Source organism: Salmo salar, chromosome 18 (genome assembly GCF_965601325.2).
Source record: "Salmo salar chromosome 18, fSalSal1, whole genome shotgun sequence".
In the NCBI taxonomy this organism is placed as follows: domain Eukaryota; kingdom Metazoa; phylum Chordata; class Actinopteri; order Salmoniformes; family Salmonidae; genus Salmo; species Salmo salar.
In genome coordinates, this window is record NC_138308.1 from 13,562,840 (window position 1) to 13,588,085 (window position 25,246).

At 41.5% G+C, this 25,246-nt stretch overlaps 2 protein-coding genes across 4 annotated transcripts in view; one reads left to right on the plus strand and one right to left on the minus strand.

Annotated features, from left to right (window-relative positions):
- Positions 1 to 3,618, plus strand: part of qkib (QKI, KH domain containing, RNA binding b) — a 92,002-nt gene extending 88,384 nt beyond the window's left edge. For both annotated transcript variants that reach the window (XR_006760324.2, XM_014154100.3), the window contains one exon: positions 70 to 3,618. Coding sequence is in view for 1 of the 2 variants with exons in the window: in XM_014154100.3 (XP_014009575.1) it covers positions 70 to 86 (17 nt within the window). In the remaining variant the exon portion in view is untranslated. The remainder of the gene's footprint in view (positions 1 to 69) is intronic.
- A 6,628-nt stretch (positions 3,619 to 10,246) lies between these two features.
- Positions 10,247 to 25,246, minus strand: LOC106576736 (uncharacterized). 2 transcript variants are annotated; one of them, XM_045700759.2, is made up of 2 exons: positions 25,080 to 25,246; positions 10,247 to 13,941 (listed from the first exon to the last, which is right to left on the minus strand). In XM_045700759.2, the coding sequence occupies exon 2, from the start codon at positions 13,863 to 13,865 to the stop codon at positions 12,483 to 12,485; it is 1,383 nt and encodes a 460-aa protein (XP_045556715.2). In that variant the 5' UTR covers positions 13,866 to 13,941; positions 25,080 to 25,246; the 3' UTR covers positions 10,247 to 12,482. The 2 variants fall into 2 exon arrangements, with proteins under 2 accessions (XP_045556715.2, XP_014009570.3); XM_014154095.3 differs by lacking the exon at positions 25,080 to 25,246 and adding an exon at positions 15,228 to 15,510.

A 25,246-nucleotide genomic window follows, 5' to 3' on the forward strand; every position in this document is an offset into this window, starting at 1 on the left:
CCTTTTTGTTTCTCTCCTTTATTATTTTTCTCTCCTTTCTGTTTGTTTGTTTCCTAACCCTCCCCCCAGCCGCCACTGGCAACTAACCCCTGACCTTCTGACCTCTGAACTCTTCACACATGATGACCTGGCCATTGCCTGCCCGCAGATCAGTTCTCCGGTAGAAAGAAAGAACACATAAAGCAGCCTTGGCTCGTTACAGTCAGTCATGGCACAGCTTCTCATCAGCCGAATAATGGACACACTATAATGGCTTGGCGGGCCACTCCTGCCTGCCCTGTCTGCTTAATAGGGGGACTGACCCTGGCTCTAGACCTGCACTGAATCATTGTTAAGCAATAAGGTCTGAAATGCCCCCTCTGAGCATCCCTGAACGAGTCCCCAGCCAGGCAACTTCCAAACACACCACACCATACTCTAAAACACCCTGGTAACGGCTGGTCGCCTCATCCGGACTGAAGATGAAGAAGGCGGCCCCTCCCACCCCTCCGACCGCCCAAATCCACCGTACGCATGTCGCCCAGGTGACTTTCCCACTGTCATGGTAACGTAGCTGGCTCTGAATGTATAGCAGCGCGGTGAGGCCTTCCGAGCAGAGTGCATGCACCTCTGTCTCTCTGTCTCTGTCTCTCTGTCTCTGTCTCTCTGTCTCTGTCTCTCTGTCTCTGTCTCTGTCTCTGTCTCTGTCTCTGTCTCTGTCTCTCTCTCTCTCTCTCTCTCTCTCTCTCTCTCTCTCTCTCTCTCTCTCTCTCTCTCTCTCTCTCTCTCTCTCTCTCTCTCTCTCTCTCTCTGTGTCCACCCATCTATCCTTGCCAACTGATTACCCCTCTCCCCTTCACTGACTCTCTATGAAATCCTGGTTCTGTTATGAAATGGAAATTGAGGGGGGTTCATTTTAGCAGGACTTGAAGAGAGACTAGGGGTCAAACAAAGAGTATCAAGCGTATAGAAGGTAAAGTACCTGTCCCGTTACCTGGCATTGTTGTTGTTTTTCTACCATGAAGGAAGATCTTGCAGTCAACTGTTTTTTTTAGGATGTAAAAGCCATGCTTGCCTATCTGCTGTACAAATGTATTTAAATTGTAGATACATGTGTAAAAATGGGGGAGAGAACACCTATGTAAAGAAAATAGACACTTTTATTATACATGGGTGCTCATGGCAAAGAGAAATATCTATTTTTCAAAAACATAGTCTTTTATATCTTCATGTATTGTAAAGAGAAATTAAAAATTAAACCCTTTATGTCATGAAAACAATCCTGTTTTCTTTCTGTGGATGGAGAGGTGAAGACCAAAACAACCTTTCATTTGATTTCGGGGTTGAGCATTTAACTGAAGTGGAAAAACAACAAAGTGCCTTATTATGGTTTCTGATATCTGAATGTGTCATCATCAGCCTTTAAGCTGCAGGCCAGGTCAGTACACACAGTCTGTCAGCCACAGAAAGGCCCTTAGACGGAGTCAGTCACCTCAGCCTTGTTACACTAGTCAGACACAGTAGGTCTCCTTCCACCATCATTTAAGTGTGACTCTAGGTAGAGATACACAAGTCATTTTTGGTGGTTCCATAGAGTAGTAATATCAGTAGTATATCGGTAATATACCAATAGTGTCAGAGTCTAGGGCATTAGACCCTTTGGTACAATGTCCTATCAATGTCCTAAAACAGGGATCATCAACTAGATTCAGCCACGGGACAATTTCTTTTGAAGTGCATGGTCAGGGGGCTGGAACATAACTACAAATCATTTGTAGACTGCGAATTGACCACAAGAAGCCCAAACAGAAATGATATTTGACTAAAACATAATCATTTCAAACCTTGCTCACGTTTATATATGATCACAAATATCACTCTATTATGCGTGGTAATACTTTGGAAGAGATGTCCAAAATTAAAATCAGCTGATTTCCCTATGTTTTAACAGTCTTGGGGGGGGGGGGGCAATTAAAATCCCCTGTGGGCCAAATTCAGCCCGCGGGCTGCCAGTTGGGTAACCCTGTCCTAAAGGGACAAATATATGATAAAACAGAGCTGTAACATGTCCAATTCGTGTCTGAACTGAGAAAATGATTGGCCTTATAGTATTTCACCGTGACGCTTCTGAGACTCCGATTGTCCTTGTCTGTTGAGGAGGAGCCTCAGAGTTCCCCAATTATTATTTCCAGTAGTATGCTACTCATGGCAGTTCCTAGGTTTTACAAACAAGGACATCTTGATATGCATCATCTTTACTGTTAGTAGTGTTAGAAGTGTCATTCTGGACTGCCTTAAGTAGGAGTTGTCATTGGCATAGACATCCCACTACCCGTGGAGCTGACATCCCACATCCCTCTACCATGATGTATCTCTCTACCACCTATCCCATTAGATGAGAACGTGTCTGTTTCTGCCCTCCTGATTTACTTCCTATAAAGGAGTATTGGGTCTGTAGTCTTACTGCTGACTCGACACGCGCTGTGTTAATTGGAGGTGAAGGGTTTATGTGATTGTGGCAGCTAGTGATTGACTGTAAAGCCTGTGTGTACTTCCTGGTCTGCACCAAAAGATCGCTCCACATCCCCCTCTTTATTTACTATGCAACAGAAAGGCCTCTGGTGGTGTATGAAGAGTTTCTGTGTCTCAGATTGTCTTCATGTGTGCCATTCCTTTTCAGTTACAGTATTTACGTTTACGAAATGATTCTGTAGTGCAATTGCATATTATTATAATCAGTTATAAATTATGAATACGTATGGATTCTCAATCATTATTATGATTATGATACGTGTTATTGTCATTGTTATCAGAAGACATTGTTATTTAAGATAATGGATTGACTTTGAAGCGAGGCAAATATGAATATTTTACATATAATTGTATTGGCGATAAAAGAATGGTAGCAAACAAATGGTTTCATTGGTTGTGAGTGAAGATCCATCAGAACCAATAAAGAATGGCATCCCATCCCTTAGTAATGTTACTGTTATGCTATTATCAGAGGTTTTTTATTTGTGCCATTTTGACAGCATTATTCTTGACCTGGTGTTTTTTTTTCTGAGTGTGCAAATCAAGCGTGTTATACTGAAGGACCCCATGCTGTCAAACAACTGATCCTGTTAGCATTTACTCCATGGATGGTGTGCGACCATACCCAAATGATTTCCTATGAGAAAACAATATGTGTATTTGCAGCCATTGTTACAAGTTTATAATGTATTTTTCTATCTTATTTTATATGTGTGTGAGAAAAAAAATGTTAAATGACTTACATAAACGACAAAAGCAGCTACGGTATTTGTTTGATTTGAGATTCTTTGTAGTTTATTAAATCTGTTTTTTCCTAATCCTGGTCCTGGGGAACCAAAGAGGTGCACACCTGATTCCTCTAACGATCAACTCATCATAAAACCTTGGATTAGTGGAATCAGGTGTCTAGTGCTAGGGCAAAAACAAATATGTGCACCCCTTTGGGCCCCCAGGACCAGGATTAAGAAACACTGCATTAAATTGACTCCTTGACAAAGTCTTATCTCTATTACTGATTCAGATCATTTAACTTTTTCCTTTCCTCCCGTGTTTTGTTGTGACGTGTTAGAGTTAGCCAGTATTATTTAATAAATGATTCCAAACAGACGTATTAATGAAGAATATCTGTTTTATTACCATTCTGAGGGCACTGCATCATTAAAGAAACAGAGGCTATAGGAGTTATTATATACTGGGTGGTTCGAGCACTGAATGCTGATCGGCTGACAGCTGTGGTATACCACGGATACGGCAAAACATTTATTAGTACTGCTCTAATTACGTAGGTAACCAGTTTATAATAGCAATAAGGCACCTCAGAGGTTTGTGGTATATGGCCAGTATACCACGGCTAAGGACTGTGTCCAGGCACTCTGCGTTGCGTCGTGCTTAAGAACAGCCCTTAGCCGTGGTATATTGGCCATATACCACACCTCCTCTAGTCATTGCTTAATTATCATGCATCTGTATAATGTAGTGGTAGTTTGCAGCTATGAAGTGTTAGGTGACACATGAACCATATCTATGAAGGAATATAGCCTCTTAGTCCATTGGGCCATTTGATTCAATCAAACATAGCAGATGCTTATTTTATAAGCATGTTGTTCTCTTAATAGTAACTTATACAACATCCCTCAATTTCAGAGTTCTTGAAATAGTTTTGAAAAATCATGTTACGACTTCTCATGAACTTATTTTCTTTGGCCAAAGTATTAATCTGTGTTTCATTTCAAACCCCCAATTAAAATACCCAAGTTGGAAGTAAATATGAGATGCTAAGGTCAATGTTTTTCAGGGTGGCTTTGTTGACTTCACTTTGCTACTCCCCTCTACATCCAGGGTAAAAGCTCAGAAGGATTTACCATAGTTTGCTATGGATACTCTGAAGATTTATGGAGGTGTCGTATCGAATCCTAGAAAATGGGGACATCCCAGAAGAAGGAAGCTCTATCTCATTGGCCTAGAAAGTTTATGGAAATGGAGGGAAATGCAAGCGGTGGGTGTGGCACAATTTTGGTAGGTCAAGGGTCATAAACAAATTCAACTTCAGGATATTCTATTGGAAGAACTACTTCGTTGTGTACAACCACATTTTATATTCAACACTGGCTTAACCAGAATAACCATGAGAAAGGAGCCTAGTGAGTTGACAAAATGGTGAATTAAGCAATAAGGCGCAAGGGGGTGTATATAGCCAATATACCACGGCTAAGGGTTGTTCTTAGCACGACGCATCGCAGAGTGCCTGGACACAGCTCTTAGCCCTTTATATTGGCTATATACAATCAACCCCCGGGGTGCATTATTATTATTATTATAAACTGGTTACCCACATAATTAGAGCAGTAAAAAGAAATGTTTTGCCATACCCGTATTATACGGTCTGATACCTACAGCATAAGACCTACAGCATCCGATGTCACAGGAAGGACAAAAAGATCATCAAGGACAACAACCACCCGAGGCACTTCCTGTTTACCCCGTTATCATCCAGAAGGCGAGGTCAGTACAGGTGCATCAAAGCTGGGACCGAGAGACTGAAAAACAGCTTCTATCTCAAGGCCATCAGACTATTAAACAGCCATCACTAACACAGAGAGGTTTCTGCCTACAGACAGACTTGAAATCATTGGCCACTTTAATAAATGGATCACTAGCCACTTTAATAATGCCACTTTAATAAGGTTTACATATCTTGCATTACTCATCTCATGTATATACTGTATTTTATACCATCTATTGCATCTTGCCTATGCCGCTCAGTCATTGCTCATCCATATTTTTGTATGTATATATTATTCCATTCCTTTACTTAGATTTGTGTGTAGGTAGTTGTTGTGGAATTGTTAGATTGCTTGTTAGATATTTACTGCACTGTCAGAGCTAGAAGCACAAGCATTTCGCTACACTCGCAATAAAATCTGCTAACCATGTGTATGTGACCAATAAAATTAGATTTGAGTTGATGTCATATGCCACGGCTGTCAGCCAATCAGTATTCAGAGCTCGAACCACCCAGTCTATAATGTATCTTACACAATGAAGGATACCACAAAATGGGCCTTCGAACAGGTGGTAATGTTTTCTCTGATCACCGATGTAGAAGCGGACAGGAACACAGTGTGGTACAGATGTGAGGTGGAGTGCAAATCAATACCCTCCTTCACACTATCTGACATTGGAAGGCATGGAGGATATGTCATTGGGAATTGTGTGATTACTATCTGCTGTCATCTTTAAGTCAATGAGGCATCCTCAGATGCTCAAATGCCTCTCTCTCTACTCAAAAACACACAACACCTCTGCTCTAGCAACCTGCTGTTATGAGTTAAGTTATTGTTATACCGGTTACGCCTGTTAAACATTCTTAGCATGGCAACTAGTTCACAAGTCTCCCTCCATCACAGACACACGCATACTTTGTCCACACCCGCACATTACAAGCCTCACCCTTTCTGGGTTCACATTCCTTGTTTCACTCCTCATTCTCTTTCTCCCCGGTCCTCATCCTCCAATCCGGAGCTATCCAGGGGAATTGCCATGTCTATCACAGGGTTTAAATTGCCTGGGCTGCAGTGGGCCTCTGCTCTGTGTTGATAAGATGTGCTGGGGTTCCTGGCGGCTATTTGGGGGAAGAAATCGCATCTTGTGTTGCCACCGGGTGTTGAGCCATGAAAGTGTTTGTGTAGAAGAAGTAAAAAGCTTGGCACCCAGATCTCTGATTGAGTTGTGGGACCCTCTCCTCTCTCTCTCTCTCTCTCATTATGGAGTGTTAAAGTACATGTGAGGCTCTCTGGGCATCACATTTTAACTGCTGAGGAGGAGAAATGAGAAGTAAAACGTTGAAGTTCACCCTGACACAGATCAACAGCAGCTATAACAGCAACACAGCCACGCCATGGGGTAGACGAGGAGGAGAGGACGAGGAGGAGAGGACGAGGAGGAGAGGACGAGGAGGAGAGGACGAGGAGGAGAGGACGAGGAGGAGAGGACGAGGAGGAGAGGAGGGTTAGAGCAGAATACTGGCGTCTCCGCTGTGCGGATTGATCTGTAAATTGCTTCAGCCACTACCAGCAGAAACCCACATGTCGTGCAGGAACCATGCAGCGATCATAGTGTACTTTGTGCTCAACGTGATTGAAATGTAAAGCCTGTGCTCCCATGTTAGCGGAGACGGCACACGTCCGGCTCAATCGGAAATGACCTTTACGTTTCTGTCGTGGAATCTGTAACGCTTCAGCGATACAGACTGAATAGAATCTTTTGTCTTTCCCTGCCATTTGTTTTATTCAACAGAACAGCACCAGACTCTGGCTGTGATACATCCAAATATTCTGCCCCAGAGTGGGGATCATTCAGATCAGACAGAAGTACTCATCCCACTTCTGCTCTGAATCTGCATGAGAGAGAGAGAGAGAGAGAGAGAGAGAGAGAGAGAGAGAGAGAGAGAGAGAGAGAGAGAGAGAGAGAGAGAGAATGGTTGAAATAATGTTCCCCCTGAATCAAAATCTGCAGACCACTGCCTCCCATCCCCAACTTGGAGAATGCCCCCCACCCTCCTACTCCTAATGTAACATAATAGAGTGTGTGTGTGTGGGGGGGGGTCTAATAAGTAGGTAAATGTCCTTAAGGGAGGGGTAGGCAGCACAGCACTGGCAGTGAGGATGAAAGCGGAGCTTGCAGGGACTGGGTAAAGATTCCTGGGAGTGTGTTCAGTCGCCACACAGGGATCACCTTAGTATGTCCCAGAGCACTTTTGACCTTCATGTTGACGCTGGCTGGGATCTTGGTCAGCTTTCTGGTGGCGGTTGGGAAGACTGAAAAGTGATGCATTGCGGCACCTTACTGGCGTCAGTCACGTCAATACCATAGTATCATTACAAACTCTTAGCTCTGTTAGTGTCTTTACCATGTGTCCCCTGGCCGCTCTTAGAAAAAGTTATTAAAATATGTTATAATAATGCAGCGGTCTTTTTAATGTTCTGTATTCAGTTCACTTCAGTATTTTAGAACGTTTTTCATTTCCAGGTGTTTGAAAATACCCTTCTCACTTCGTGTTCTCCAACCAAAGCAAATGAAACGCATCTGATTGAGAAGGAAAACAATGCCATGAAACACTTTTATCGACATGTGTAGAGTGTGCCGGGCAGAGCTCCCCTTCTCCGTATTTAGCCGAACCCTTGATTTGAACGTGGCTGCGGGGAGATGTTGTAGCCTAAACATCACATAAGAGAGAATGAGCTCCACTTGATTGTGAGAGTGAGTAATTAGCTTGTTGCTTATCTAATCGTTTTGCCCTTTGTTTGGCACTTGTCGGTTTTCACCTCATTAAAATCAGCCTTATCAGGGATTGGCACAATGCACCACCGCCTACTGAGCTGTGTGACCATGTTAACAGGGTAATATGTTGTTTTTTGTTCTTCCTGCCCGTAAGGACATTTAGATCTTTATTCAGTCTGTATCGCTGCAGCGTTACAGATTGCGTGATAGAAACGTAAAGGTCGTTTCAGTTTGAGAGGACATACGCAGCGTTTACCGCCAATGCAGTCTCCGCTAACGCGGGAACATTTTTATCACGCTGTACCGCTGAGTGAATAGAGCCCTTAGTCGGAGGTGGGTGATCAACCAGATTAATGCGGAAACGGGCATTTTGCATGACTGCAATCACACCATGCAGGACCTTCGGTATGTGGGGAAACTAGTGGAAGAGGATGACATGGAACAACAAAGGATGGAAGAAGATCAGATGCTGATAAATACATAGAAATGAATGGAAATATAAGAACATTATTGATGTCAGGTTCTCTTTACTGCTCCAACCTATAAATGATGGAAAGACTGTCATTTTCATTTCTCTCGACAGGCATGTGGTAACAAGTAGCATTCATTATTCAATGAGGGAAGTGAATGAATAGGTCCTTAATCTCCAAACCAAGAGTGAGCACAGGCTGGATCCAACTTAAAAAAGTCCTTTGTTCAAGAAAAAGGCCCATAAATCAGTGCTTACAAATTTGTTTTCTAAGGTGTCCAAATTCCTACTGATCCGCCCTCTCTCTCTCACCCTCTCCTCTATCTCATGTCCTCCACACTGGTCTCAAAGAGGAACTGACGCCCCACAGCACTGTTTTCCTGTTTCCACGGAGACCGTGCCTCACTGAGGTCCTGGGCACTGGGCTTTAACTTATTTCATTTTTTTTTGTTGCATTGGTCGGCTCCCAATAATGGAGCCCAAATGAGACAGGAAGGGCACAGTGGAGGGGGGTTTCGGGACAAGGATGGGGGCAGAGAGAAGTAAGCAACAAAAACATTCAGAAATGCATTCATAATGACATCACTACCATTTCCCACAGCGGTTCTCAGAGCAAGCCCCCTGCCTTCATTCATTGGCTCAGAGTTGGCTTTTCAGGAGCCCGGGGAGGCCATCTCTCCCCTCATCTCAATGCCCTTTTTGTTGCAGAACACAGAGCTCGTTTCTAGGCCCACAGAAAAGCCTGGGTAATTTAGTTTGGGGTTGCCAGGAAGTCTGAGTCCTCTAGCCTGGCAACAATGGCAAATGTTATTGCTTCACTTTGAGGGCCCAGAAACTCCACAGCTGCAAAGGCTGAATTCTAATAGAAACTTTTTTTTTTTTGGCACACTCTCTCGCTCTGTCCTTACAAATTCCTTTGAGTGGTTGCAGAGTAGCCGAACAGAAATTAGAAGAGCACTTTTCTGGGCGGTGTGGGTCCCTTCGAGGTTTTAGTGTGCTATAGTTGTTTTATTCAAATTGCTGTCTTTCTAAATGTGACAGAGGTTGTTGTCTGATAAGCTGTGCCCATATCTCTAGATAAAATAGTATTTGACTTACTATTTATGTAGCTGACATGAATCTGAATGAACATAAATCAAGAGGAACAGTGAGTAGGATTCCTTTGGGACAAATAGCCTGGGTCCCAGTCTGTTTCGCTATCATTCCATTCCTTGCCCTGCTAAACGTGTTTGGCAATGACACGGAGTACAAAGAGCGGAATGTTAGCAAAGCAGGTTCTGGATTTCAAGGCTGTGAGATAAATACTATTAGTTTGCATGTCTTTTACACACTAAGGGCTCCAATCAATCTGTATCGCGGAAATTCAGCGTTACAGCCTGATTGAAATTTAAAGGCAATGTCCGGGCGTTAGCGGAGACTGGATTTACGGTAACCGCTGCAGATGTGGACTCAATAGGAAATGACCTTTACATTTCTAGCACGCTATCTGTAACACCTGGGGCGATACAGATTGAATTGAGCCCTAATTGTTTGTGGCCCTGTGAGATATTTTTGGAAGCGGATAATAAAACCAAAATGTCATTATAAAGTTGAGTTAGTCAATAAACATTTAATTGTCTTAAATACGAGTAGAAGACCTGATAAATAAAATCAGTGCGAAAACAATACTCTAACAATTTTTTGTAAAAGGAAGAAAAACATTCTGTTTCTGTAATGGGTCAAGCTGAGTGACTTCTTTTTTTTAAAGTGTTTTGCTGCCATCTAGTGGGGGGACATCAAATCACAGATGAATTCTCAACAGTAGCTGAACAATTTAACTCACTGAACATAAAACACAAAAATAAAAGTTCTACTCATTAGTCAAGAACCACAGAATAGTGGTAACGCACAATCGAGTTATCAACTTAACTGATTTAGTTGTTCCAATATTCTGTAATCAACTACAGGCCTACTCATTTTTAAACAGACCCAGGACATCATGGACCATTTCTTTCATGAATGGTTTATTACAAAAACGCAAGACAAAAACAAGTCAACTGTATTCTAATGGCAAACACAATACAAAAAACATACACCTCTCTATAGGATGTAGGTCCGCTGCATCAAAAAAAGAAAGAATGACAGCGAAAAAAAGAAAACCATACGAGTTTCAGAATCTAAAAAAGGCAAGAGATTGCTGAAAAAACAAAAGAGAGGAGAATATTGTTTGCCACTGGAGAAAAAAATGATCAGAACCACAACTGAAAACCAAACCAAATACAACTGAACTCAATGAAGGTCTGTTTTGAGGGGGAACCAGGGGAATTTAGCTCTTCAAACAAACATTAACTTACATAAATACAAGGAAGGTACCAAGCTTTTTTTCTCTTCTTCAATTATCAGTGTGGGTGCAATAGACTAGGTCTGTTCTAGATACATGCCTCTACACACCTTCAAGAAATAAGAAATAGAGGTTAGATATGACAATTCAATTCCAATTTAAACAGTAAAAATGGTATTCACAAGGTCAAATGTCGATAATTGTTTAGAGTACCCTGGTTTGTGTTTAAAGAAAATATAAACATCAAACAAGGAGATAAGTTGAGCACTTTTCAACAGATAATTGAACAGTTTAACTGGAAAGGATAATCCATCTGGCTATGCATGTATACAAGCATTATTTGAAAGCTTTGATGATATACAGTAAGTAGTTGACAGCACTTGATAATATTTCTGTGAACAGTAATGGATGTTGTGAGAGGTACATCTGAAAAGGTGGAACTTTGGGGCAAATGGGGAAGGCTTTGCCACCGAAAAGACGTTTTCATCTATAGCCATTGTGAATCACATTCACTGCCATTTCAATTGCACCGTTGTTCCCAATTCATAAATAAGTAGTGCAGTTTCCCCTACAACCTCAATAGACAAATACTTGTAGAAAATATGAAATCCCTAATCCCAGGAATATTTGAAGGTATTTGTCAAAATACACTGCACATATTAAATATCTCAATTATTCTCACTTTCACAAATGCAATGTTTTACACACACGCACAGCAGATGTAAAAACGACATATATTGTAACTATTCTCAAGTTATATTCATCATGCATACATATATATGGAGTCAATTTTATACTTTGTGGTAATTGCAGTCAGTATATGTTGACAAATACCACATATAGTATTTTCAAGTTCTAAGGATATGATTGGACTTCATATTTCAACACTAAAATCCTTAAATCAACAATCTGAATGTTCATACGAACTCTGTGTAGTTGAACTAAACTGTCTAAGCATTCATCCTACATAAAAACTTGGTTGATCACTCGATGCAAACACTTTTCCAAAAAAAAATGCAACAAAGTAATTATCCCAAATATATCGAAATAAAGACGCGTCTTGTTTTGTTTTTTCATTTCACCACTGTGTGTTGTCATTGAGATCATAAACAAGGGATGTTGAGTAGGGGATGGGAAAGGAACACGTGCCAGTTTTCTGATTGAAGGATTAATCTTAGCACATTTATTGGAAATGCCTGGATTCAATCCACCTCCTTTAGTTTCTCATAAAGTACTTCGCCGTTTTAATTTTATTGATGGTTGCTTTGAGCGTCATAGATTACTTGCGTGAACTGAACAGATAAGAGTAAATCTTGAAGATAAACCATAGAAGCTTGATTGAACCAGGGATTGAACCAGTGAATGTGTGTGGTGTCATGCAGACATTAATCCCCTGGAGGTCAAATCCTGATTTACTTTGATAGCAAGGTTCATTTCGACCCTTGTCATGTCACGGAGATAAAAAGAAAAAGAAAAAAGATTATATACAGAAAAAGAGGAAATGGGTTTGCTCAACAGCAGAAGAATTTTATAGCAGTTTTATTTTGATGTGTAGCAAGGGTGGCATCCTAACGCGGCTGATATACTACACAGATGGTACGGTATACTTCACATCTGGCAAGAGTCTAGCAACACTTTCACCCTAACCCTGTAGCTAACCCTGACCAAAAGGGAATGTGAACAAAATAAATCAAAATATTTATTTGCATGTGCAGCAGAGGACAACACAGTCAGTGTAATCTAGGGGGAAAAAAAGATGCAATTTGCTGATACCATACCATAAGTCATCATCACACACGTTATATACTCAAGAGTAATGCCAATTCCAGTCCGAAACAAGACCCCCAAAAACCAGAGTAGTAAGCTGTGTGTGGGTAGTTTGAGAGCAGACCACTACTGCTCTCACTCAGAGTCTGAATCAAGTGGTGCCATCTCATCTATGCCCTTCCATTGGCGCTGGTGGGCCTCCTCGGCGTGCTGCCGCTTGTGCCTGGAGTAGCTAGACGAGTGCACGAATGTCTTGTTGCAGGTGGTGCATTCGTACTTGCCCCCTGTGGAGTGAGATCTCTCATGGTGGTGGAGGTTGGACAACCTGGCGAAGGTCTTTTTACAGTAAGAGCAGCTGAACTTGTCTCCCTTGTGCATTTGCTGGTGCCTGGCGAGGCTCTGCGCCTGGCTGAAGTGCTTGTCACACTGCTCGCATGCATATTGTCCTTCCTCTTCCTCAGAGACTGATGTTTGGCGTTGCCGCTGGCGCTTGGCAGCTCTTGACCGCTTGTTCTTCTTGCAGAGGGTGTAGAAGTTGGGTTTGTCCCTCGAGCACAACTTGAGGCGTATTTTCAAGTCTGAGGACTTGGTGAGACCGTCTTTACCCTGGGCATAGTTATTCAGAAGATCCTTGACATGAGAGACTTGGTGTTTCGAGAGGCCAATGGAGTTTTTGAAGGTCATGTCACATTGTGTACACGCGTAGAACTTCTCTCCAGGGAGGTTCTTCTCGATCGGGAACTTCTTCTCACCAGCCTGCTTTTTATTTTTCCTGCTACCAGGCGGGCGGCGGACATAACTGATTTCTGCAGGTCGAACACCAGAGGGAATACCCTTCCCTTTTTTGTGGATGAGCCGATGACGCGACAAGCTGGAGCTGTGGTTAAAATCCTTCCCACAGATGTTGCATGGGTAAACTCTCATGCCCCGATGTGTTCTCATATGAGTGCCGAGAGCTCTTCTGCTTTTGAATCGCATTGCACACTGCGTGCATTTATATTTGTTCCCCTCACCTGACCCTGTATCCATTTGCTTGTTTGGGGGTAGGGGTGCCTTTCCTGTGTGCAATTGCTGGTGTCTTGAGAGGCTTGAGGAATGACTGTAGCACTTCCCACAGTAGTTGCAGCTGTAGTTTCCCCCTGGTGAGCTATATTCCCCTTTCTCCGAGCCTGAATCAGAGCCATCTCCAACAGGGACCAGATGGCTACTCCCTGGCTCAGTGTGGTCGTCCTCATCAGAGTCGTTTACTATGACACTCTGTTCTGCAATGTCACAGCCAGGGAACTCCTCCTCATACTGGGCAAAAAAAGGCTCATCTGGCTCTGCCTTCACCTGGTCCAGATTCAAGCCAGATCCCTCGTCCGCCTCCTTTTTCACACATGATATTGTGAACTTGGACCCGACCTCTGCCCACTTGACAACATATTCTATGGGCTGGGTGTCCAGTTCCACTGTGATGAAGTCTGCACCAAGTGCGTCCGGTTCAGACGAAGTCAAGTCAGTTTCTGAGTCCTCCATTTGACCAGACCCTAAACGTCAATGTGTGTAACTTGTGGTCTTGTTATAATTACAGGGTCAACAGATTCCACCACTCCTAAAAGAGAGAGAAAAAAAAGTAAAAACTGCTGTCAGCTGCCTAGCTAGATAGCTGTATGTCATGGTAACAAATTAACATCACATCCAATATCACAAATAAACAAGAACGTTTGAATATCACAGGTTAAAACATTGATATAATTATACTTTCACTATCGAAACGTGGAGTTGAATTGTGTGCACATTAACCGAGGAAGTGCTGTGCATTACGTTGACAGGAGGAAATGAAACAAAAAACGACTGCTTAAGTAGGTGTGGTGCTACGTTAAACGTTTGTATGAGCTTGAGCAAAACAACAAAATTATTGATAATTACAGACTGTTAGTTAATACACTACATTTGAGGTTGATTTACGCCACAATGACAGAAAATTACCAGACAAAGCAGAAACAATAAACAGGAAATACAGCAAGGGCTGGGATGAGCACAATGCATGATGGGAGTGGATTAAATCGGCTGTGACTAAAAGGCCGCATTACAACAGACAGATGTATAAAAAAAAAAATATTGCTTTCTTGTGCCCAAAACATAATCAAATCCTAAAATGACATCCAAGAACTATAGTGAATGACAAAGCAACATTGTCGCAGGGCGGATGCCGGTAGCTATATCGACCAAAGAGAGCTAGTAATGTATGTTTTATTAATTCCGCATTTTTAGCTCAGAAGGCGCTCTAGCTCAGACTACACACAAATACTCACAGCGGCGTGAATTCATCCCCCCCGCCATAAAAATAGCACCGAGCATTCACCATGGACTATGTTTTTTGCGTATTCATATATTATTCAATTGATTTTCTCAGACACATCTTTCTCTATTGATCAAGCAGCATAGTACTGATCATAGATGCATAATACATTAAACAATGAACATGTCTACAGTCACTGATCATGTGGATCATCTTGGAAGGTTGACAGACTCAAGTCCAGCATCGATGACACATGCAGCTAGAGGGCATAAACGAGAGCCAAGGCTCGAGAGCTGGCTTCATACGATTTTCCACAGCAGATTCAGTGTCATCAGAAGTCGTCGTCGTGCCCCCACGTTACGAGAATGAATTTTTTTTCACAGGAATTGCTACCAAACCGTGGCCCGAGAATATCACCCGGCATAATGCTCATTGCAATAGACATGGCAAGATGGCTATATTTCGCATAACCAAGACGTTGTATCGTCATGTTTCAAAATTATAAGGCTGGTTATGTAGTCAAATTTGACGTATGAACAATTATACCGAATTAAGCGATGGTGCAAGTTAATAATGTTCTCGAGATGACTATTTACCGGGCTTTTATCCTTCTAGATTCGTTGTCTTGACCCTCGACGAAATTAGTCGATTCTGCCGCACCTCTGTCAGATCACAACCAGCGTCCACACGGATATCAAGCCTTGGCAATGGCTGCGTTTCGTCACTGATTTTAAATACTGTGGATTGTCTTAACGCGTTGAAGGAGAGTGTGTGGCAAGCTAGCCACATGCATTTTCAATCCATGATATATACCGCTCCTGCGCAGCATGCATTGTATCTCGAATTTCATTGGGCAATGAACCAGAGAGGAACAGACGTCATTGGACAGGACATAGCATGTGCAGGGTGTCGTGAAAACTGTGGCAAACACTATTACAACAGTTACATTATTCGCATTCAGTCGATTACTTGTTAAGATAACATGTAAATATTACAGATTATTCAATTAAATCGTAATAACCTCCACCATTTCCTTTTCGAACCACCTAAATACCAAATGTATTGTCGAGCCAAACAAAGGACATCGAACCTTGGCTTTACGGCTTTTGGAGTGACGTCATTTGGTGGATGCCGAGACGAAAGGGGAAGCAAATGTCTACTGTTTGCTGATGATCTGGTGCTTCTGTCCCCAACCAAGGAGGGCCTACAGCAGCACCTAGATCTTATGCACAGATGCTGTCAGACCTGGGCCCTGACAGTAAACCTCAGTAAGAAAAAAATAATGGTGTTCCAAAAAAGGTCCAGTTACCAGGACCACGAATACAAATTCCATCTAGACACAGTTTCCCTAGAGCACACAAACTATACATACCTCTGACTAAACATCACCGCCACAGGTAACTTCCACAAAGCTGTGAACGATCTGAGAGACAAGGCAAGAAGGGCCTTCTATGCCATCAAAACGAACATGAAATTTGACATACCAATTAGGATCTGGCTAAAAATACTTGAATCAGTTATAGAACCCATTGCTCTTTACAGTTGTGAGGTCTGGGGTCCGCTCACCAACCAGTAATTTACAGAATGGGACAAACACCAAATTGAGACCCTGCATGCAGAATTCTGCAAAAATATCCTCTGTGTACAACGTAAAACACCAAATAATGGATGCAGGACAGAATTAGGCCAATACCAGGTAATTATCAAAATCCAGAAAAGAGACGTTAAATTCTACAAACACCTAAAACGAAGCGATTCCCAAAACTTCCATAACAAAGCCATCACCTACAAAGAAATTAACCTGGAGAAGAGCCCCCTAAGCAAGCTGGTCCTGGGGCTCTGTTCACAAACACAAACAGATCCCACAGAGCCCCAGGACAGCAGCATAATTAGACCCAACCAAATCATGAGTGTAAAGGTGAAATAAAATAAATAAATAAAACGAGGAAACAAAAAGATAATTACTTGACACATTGGAAAGAATTTACAAAAAAAACAGCAAACTAGAATGCTATTTGACCATAAACAGAGAGTACACAGCGGCAGAATACATGAACACTGTGACTGACCCAAAATTAAGGAAATCTTTGACTATGTGAAAGACCGCTGAAGGCAGACCTGGCTCTCAAGAGAAGACAGGCTATGTGCACACTGCCCACAAAATGAGGTGGAAACTGAGCTGCACTTCCTAACCTCCTGCCAAATGTATGACCATATTAGAGACACACATTTCCCTCAGATTACACAGACCCACAAAGAATTCAAAAAACAAATCCAATTTTGATAAACTCCCATATCTATTGAATGAAATACCACAGTGTGCAATCACAGCAACACGATTTGTGACTTCTGCCACAAGAAAAGGGCAAACAAACACAACCTATATTTATGTTTATTTATTTTCCATTTTGTACTTTAACTATTTGTACGTCATTACAACACTGTATATAGACATAATATGACATTTGACATGTCTTTATTCTTTTGGAACTTTTTTGAGTGTAATGTTTACTGTTATTTTCTATTGTTTATTATGTATTTCACTTGCATGTGCAATTTAAACATGTTTCCCATGCCAATAAAGCCCCTTAAATTGAAATTTGAATTGGAAGCGAGACACTACACTCGCTGTTTTCCCCCAGCTTTTTTCTAGTTTAATGAAAGTCAACGAACTATGTAGACCAGACCCAGCTGCTATTGCATTGATGTCTAAGGGAGACACACCCAGTTAAGTAGACAGAAACTGTCAACGCTAAAAGGCCTGCGTGAACTCTCTTAAATTTATCCACCATCTTTGGTGGATGTCTTAAACAAGTCTGCTAACGTTACTAGCTAGCGGTCACGCTACTGTGTGACTAACTATATATTGTTAAACTATTTAACTGGGTCGGAGTTGAGAAACTAGTAGTTCACCCAATAATTTAAAAGAAGCTAACGGTAGCTAGCTATGGTATAGAGATAAGTATTCAGTAATAATAAGTTAGCTACCGTACCATACTCAGAAGACAGCTAACGTTAGGTAGCTCGCGTTAAGATAGCCAGAAACAAGACGAGGAAGTGCTAGCTAACATATCATAGATAGCTAACAAACATCCTGGGTTTGAATGAAATGCTCCCCAGAATAGCTGGTATATAGGCTAATGATAAATTGCAAGCCATCTAGTAACCTTTACCTAGGTGCGCTAATAGCTAATTCCTTGATTAAAGTAAGTTAACTAGCTAATTTCACTAACTGAGCCAGAAAGGAAGACAATCACAGGTAAATTAGGAAACATGGACAAAGCATCATCAAGTGGACCCAGTAAGGGTGGTTTCAGCATATTTGGTGGAGCATCGCCTGAATATTCAAACACTGAATTCGGCGTAAATTATTTTTCTCCGTGATATGGAAAGACTGCAATTCAATTCGACCTATTTGATGTGGCCATGAGCATCAGCTGACTATTGTCTGTGTTTTTCTCTCCTCACGCAGTGACTGGGATGAGCCCCTCTCACGGTATCTTAATGTGGATCCAAGATATTTTACACATGTGAGTTCCAGTTAGTATAACGAATGACTTTGGTTCACAAACGTGGAATCTGCCAGATTCATGACCTGGATCTACAATACAACAACAAATCGGGTGGGTTTAGTTTTACTGGGGGAGGTCGGGTAATGTAATTATGTGCATGAGCACAACTGTAATTCTAGTCCCGTCCGAATCTGCCATGTCAGTGATTTGGAATTTACATGGCAGGAGAGTAACAATTCCAGCCAGAATAACCTATTGTTTTGGCAAACTCCAAGGTCCCCTGATAATGCTAGTCCCGTGTTTTGAGAGAAATGTCTGAGTTTGACAGGTGTTGCTCGTGGTTTGAGAAATAAAACGATAACTGATCCGATCAATTTAACGAAGTGCTGTGCATGGCCTATATACTGTATGAAGGTCTTCATGTATCAACTTTCACAGTGAATGCTTTTGTTTTTACGTTTTGTGCGAATGCATTCCCATCGCCAAATGCATCATTCAAAGAAATAGCGCATATTTAATGCAACCTTTGCTGTTAACCTGTTGGGTCTAGGGGGCAGCATTTGCACGTCTGGATAAAAAAAATGTACCCGATTTAATCTGGTTACTAATCCTACCCAGTAACTAGAATATGCATATACTTATTATATATGGATAGAAAACACTCTAAAGTTTCCAAAACTGTTTGAATGGTGTCTGTGAGTATAACAGAACTCATTTGGCAGGCAAAACCCTGAGACATTTTCTGACAGGAAGTGGATACCTGATGTGTTGTATTGACTTTAAAGCTATCCCATTGAAAGACACAGGGGTTTAGGAATATTTTGGCACTTCCTATTGCTTCCACTAGATGTCACCAGCCTTTACAAAGTGTTTTGAGTCTTCTGGAGGGAGATCTGACCGAACAAGAGCCATGGAACGGTGATGTCCCATTAGACACCTGGCGCGCTACTTCATGTTGGGTACCCTCGTTCCAATACGTTATAAAAGGCTATGCATTCGTCCACCTTGAATATTATTCATGTTCTGGTTAAAAAAGGCCCTAATGATTTATGCTATACAACGTTTGACATGTTTGAACGAACGGAAATATATTTTTTCCCCTCGTTCATGACGAGAAGTCCGGCTGGCTTACATCATGTGCTAACGAGACGGAGATTTTTGGACATAAATGATGAGCTTTTTTGAACAAAACTACATTCGTTATGGACCTGTGATACCTGGAAGTGACATCTGATGAAGAGAATCAAAGGTAATGGATTATTTACATAGTATTTTCGATTTTAGATCTCCCCAACATGACGTCTAGTCTGTATCGCAACGCGTATTTTTCTGGGCACAGTGCTCAGATTATTGCAAAGTGTGATTTCCCAGTAAGGTTATTTTTAAATCTGGCAAGTTGATTGCGTTCAAAAGATGTAAATCTATAATTCTTTAAATGACAATATAATATTTTAACAATGTTTTCTAATTTTAATTATTTAATTTCTGACGCTGACTTGACTGCCGGTTATTGGAGGGAAACGATTTCCTCAACATCAATGCCATAGTAAAACGCTGTTTTTGTATATAAATATGAACTTGATAGAACTAAAAATGCATGCATTGTCTAACATAATGTCCTAGGAGTGTCATCTGATGGAGATTGTAAAAGGTTAGTGTATCATTTTAGCTGGTTTTATGGTTTTGGTGACCCTGTCTTTGACTTGACAAAACATTACACACAACTCTTGTAAATGTACTGTCCTAACATACTCTAAATTTATGCTTTCGCCGTAAAACCTTTTTGAAATCGTAAAACGTGGTTAGATTAAGGAGATGTTTATCTTTCAAATGGTGTAACATAGTTGTATTTTTGAAAAATTTGAATTTTGACATTTATTTGGATTCAAATTTGCCGCTCTTGAAATGCACCTGCTGTTGATGGAGTGCACCACAGGTGGCACGCTAGCGTCCCACCTAGCCCCAAGAGGTTTTAATAGATCGCAAAGCCGCATACAACTGAGCTAAAAGTTTGGAAATGACAAGTTCACTTTCTCATCCATAGCCTAAAAACGCATATCAAGTGTGCTGTTTGATGCACATCTGAAGGCTGGGGGGCATTTAGGACGTCTTCTACTAAGGATCAAATCAAATTTATTTATAAAGCACTTCTTACATCAGCTGATATCTCAAAGTGCTGTACAGAAACCCAGCCTAAAACCCCAAACAGCAAGTAATGCAGGTGTAGAAGCACGGTGGCTAGGAAAAACTCCCTAGAAAGGCCAAAACTTAGGAAGAAACCTAGAGAGGAACCAGGCTATGAGGGGTGGCCAGTCTTCTTCTGGCTGTGCCGGGTGGAGATCAGGGCCGAAAATCTGATATCAACTTTGGAGGGGACAATTACATGAAATTTTCTCAAGAGCAATTCCTGAGGGGGACACCAAAAGTAGTGCTGTAACACATAGCCTACATTGTAATATGGTAAATGTATATTGAGGAACCAAAGAAATAAGGTGTTTGCCGTACTCCTAACTACCGGTACCCAAAACTACACAACTAATCACAACAGCAATACCATTGCCTTTAACAAATCTTAGTTCAGTCACCAGTTTAAGTTGAGACTGGGGGTATCCATTGCATTTTCCAATTATGTTCCTATTTTACAAGTCAAAAAAATTGAGAACCTTTCATAATGTTGCCAAACAAAGACTCAACAAACTTACCTGAGACTCCCTGTCTCTGCCAGTCTGTCCCTGCATATCTGTCCCAAACTCTGCTGTCTGTGTGCCATCTGTTGCCTTTTCTGCCTAATGACATCATTGTGAAACATTTCCATTAGAATTTCATTTCTTTCTTATGAACATTTTATCAACTAGTCTTTGAGATATTAGGCTACTAGGGTTCTTACTATGCGTTTTGGTGTATTGAAAAATACTCTGATGTCCGTCTTTTATTTTTCTACCTGGCTGGCTAGCTACACACACACACACAGTGTGTAGGTTATTTACAGTAGGAGATGGGCTTCTATCATCTTCTATCATTCTATTTGGGCTTCGATCTAAAAGGTAGCTAGCAAATGTGAAACAGATTAAAATGACAAGAGTTGACAGCTGTATGAGTTCACCATTTACACAACATATGCTGCAACCTTTTGTAATTTTAATAGTTTGTTTCATATTGGCTGGCTTCCAACAATAGCTGAATTTGCAAAGCTAGCGAGCACCAATTCAGTTTCAGTGGTGTTTGCTATAATCTTTGCTACCCAGGTTAAATAAGGGCAAAATAAAATAAATAAAAGTTCCCTTGCGACAATTTAGCTTTTGCAACGAGACCATTAAATATATTTAAGACAATGGTAGAAGAGAGTGTAGTTCTGTTCAGTTTGGACTTCAATTTATCGCTAACCTTATCACAGGGACTTTGAAGCACTAACTTACATCATCTGCATGCTGATCTTGGAATAAATTGACGATAGCAAAGATTCCATCTTTGACGACGCCACATAAATGGAATAGGTACTAGCTAGCTTAATAGTTAATATTTGCGCGCTAGCTCTGCATATTCAGCTAGTGTGTGTGCGCGATTGACTGGATTAACCTTACGTCAGTTACGTTCATTGAGTGCCTTTCAGACAGTAGACACGACCCCTCTGTTACCTTGCCAACTAAGGAACTGGCAGTGGATCAAACCATTGTGAGGCAAAGGGTGGGGGGGGGTCGCAATCTTTTGGAACTTAAAAACGCGCTATTAAGTGTCTATAATCAGCACAATTGCTTTCATTGCGTATTATTAATATTATTTAAATTACATAGTTATGTTTCAGTGATATATTGGGGGGACAAATCATATTTTTCCCAGGATGAGGGGGTCGTGTCCCCCCCGGATTTCCGCCCCTGGTGGAGATTATAACAGAACATGGCCAAGATGTTCAAATGTTCATAAATGACCAGGATGGTCAAATAATAATAATCACAGTAGTTGTCGAGGGTGCAACAAGTCAGCACCTCAAGAGTAAATGTCAGTTGGCTTTTCATAGCCGATCATTGAGAGTATCTCTACCGCTCCTGCTGTCTCTAGAGAGTTGAAAACAGCAGGTCTGGGACAGGTAGCACGTCCGGTGAACAGGTCAGGTTTCCATAGCCGCAGGCAGAACAGTTGAAACTGTAGCAGCAGCACGGCCAGGTGGACTGGGGACAGCAAGGAGTCATCATGCCAGGTAGTCCTGAGGCATGGTCCTAGGGCTCAGGTCCTCCGAGAGAGAGAAAGAAAGAAAGAATTAGAGAGAGCATACTTAAATTCACACAGGACACCGGATAAGACAGGAGAAATACTCCAGATATAACAGACTGATCCTAGCCCCCCGATACATAAACTACTGCAGCATAAATACTGGAGGCTGAGACAGGAGGGGTCAGGAGACACTGTGGCCCCATCCGATGATACCCCCGGACAGGGCCAAACAGGCAGGATATAACCACTTTGCCAAAGCACAGCCCCCACACTACTAGAGGGATATCTTCAAGCACCAACTTACCATCCTGAGACAAGGCAGAGTATAGTCCACTAAGACCTAGAACAAGCATCTCTGTTTTGTCCGAGTTTAAAAGTAGAAAGTTTGCAGCCATCCACTTCCTTATGTCTGAAACACAGGCTTCTAGCGAGGGCAATTTTGGGGCTTCACCATGTTTCATTGAAATGTACAGCTGTGTGTCATCCGCATAGCAGTGAAATTTAACATTATGTTTTCGAATGACATCCCCAAGAGGTAAAATGTATAGTGAAAACAATAGTGGTCCTAAAACGGAACCTTGAGGAACACCGAAATTTAGAGTTGATTTGTCAGAGGACAAACCATTCACAGAGACAAACTGATATCTTTCCGACAGATAAGATCTAAACCAGGCCAGAACTTGTCCGTGTAGACCAATTTGGGTTTCCAATCTCTCCAAAAGAATGTGGTGATCAGTGGTATCAAAAGCAGCACTAAGATCTAGGAGCACGAGGACAGATGCAGAGCCTCGGTTTGATGCCATTAAAAGGTCATTTACCACCTTCACAAGTGCAGTCTCGGTGCTATGATGGGGTCTAAAACCAGACTGAAGCGTTTCGTATACATTGTTTGTCTTTAAGAAGGCAGTGAGTTGCTGCGCAACAGCTTTTCCAAATTTTTTTGAGAGGAATGGAAGATTCGATATAGGCCGATAGTTTTTTATATTTTCTGGGTCAAGATTTGGCTTTTTCAATAGAGGCTTTATTACTGCCACTTTTAGTGAGTTTGGTACACATCCGGTGGATAGAGAGCCGTTTATTATGTTCAACATAGGAGGGCCAAGCACAGGAAGCAGTTCTTTCAGTAGTTTAGTTGGAACAGGGTCCAGTATGCAGCTTGAAGGTTTAGAGGCCATGATTATTTTCATCATTGTGTCAAGAGATATAGTACTAAAACACTTTAGTGTCTCCCTTGATCCTAGGTCCTGGCAGAGTTGTGCAGACTCAGGACAACGGAGCTTTGGAGGAATACGCAGATTTAAAGAGGAGTCTGTAATTTGCTTTCTAATGATCATGATCTTTTCCTCAAAGAAGTTCATGGATCGCTAAACTATCCTAATGATTATGATCACACTTCCTCAATTCAAATATTATGGCGACTATATATGGTTTGGAAACTTTGGAACCAAGCTCAGTGTAGCCTGTTATCGCCTGAACCTGTTGAAATATCTTCACGCAAGAAATAAACCTCCATATTTCTGTCATAATGTCAATTTATAAAATATATATAAATAAAATAATAATTACAAGCGGCAGTTTGGAAAAAAATAATCCCGTCCGAATCGTCCTCTGGAATAATGCACATTCTGGGGTAATAATTACATACCCAACGTTCTCTAGTAATACTAGTCCGGTGCTAATAGGGCTAATAACTTCTAATATTACCACAGGACCCTGATGACTTAATTTTACCGACTGATGCCAACAAAGTCAGCGGCCGATTTGAACTGGCTTTCTTCACCATCGCAGGCTGTTGTATTACATGTGAAATCTTGTTTTGACCCTTAGTCTCACTCTTGAGCCTGTATGAAATGTCAAATATAATTGTGTAAGTTCTTGTTTGTGTTGCTTCTTAGGTGCTGCGGTTGGCGCTCTCAACGGGCCCCGCATGGGTCTGTCAGAGACCAAAGACATGGCTTGGTCTAAGCCACGCAATGTACAGTGAGTTATCGACTCAATCCCCCGTCTTTGCACAAATGAATGGTCTTTTGGAGGCCGTGATTAAGTTGGATCTCCTTCACAAGTTATTTCTGGATTTGAAAGACAAAGCAGATTAAGAGTTATATTCGTCTCAATCACCTTTTCAGTAGAATATAATTACTCATTCTGGTATCAACCAGCAGAGGGCAGTCTTCACCAATTTGTTCAGTATGTGTCAAAATATTTCATGTGGCTGGTTGATAACTTGTCATGCTCTCCATTATGATTGCGGTGGTACAATGATTCAAGGGTTCCATTTGAACTTTCTAAAGGTATTTAAATGCTTCTATATGGGTAATAATGTTCCAGCAGCAAGATTTTTGGCCAACCTCAATCTTCTTATCGGTTGCGTGAACAATCTGCAATCTCTATTGATTCAAGTAAACTCCAAAAGGATAACCACTTGAAAGGATAGTCTTGGCTTTCCCTTACAGATATGAGGCGATTATTTGAGACTTAAATCTACTCAAAGTATACTCTGCTCCACGCAAAGAAGAAAAGCTAAGTGACATGCATGGATAATCTGACGTGACATGGTATGACATTAATCCATAATTTGTAATTATTAACACTGCTTAGTTCATAGTGAGGATCTTACTCTGTGGTCCAAAGGTAAACGTGACAATGGGATCAGACCACTGCTAGAGAGAGGCGGAGAAGCACTGAATTATATACCTCTACATTTGCTGAAATTGATTCTCAACTAACCTCTTGGCTGAATTCATAATGCTGATAGGCAGCATCATCGTTTTCCCCAGTCGGTATCAGTAATAACACATTGTTCCATGGAAAACTGGATATAGTAGCCCTATATGATGGTGTTCTGTTGTAAATCTGACCTACGTTGTTGCTTTCACTGAGATTGTGTCACGCTC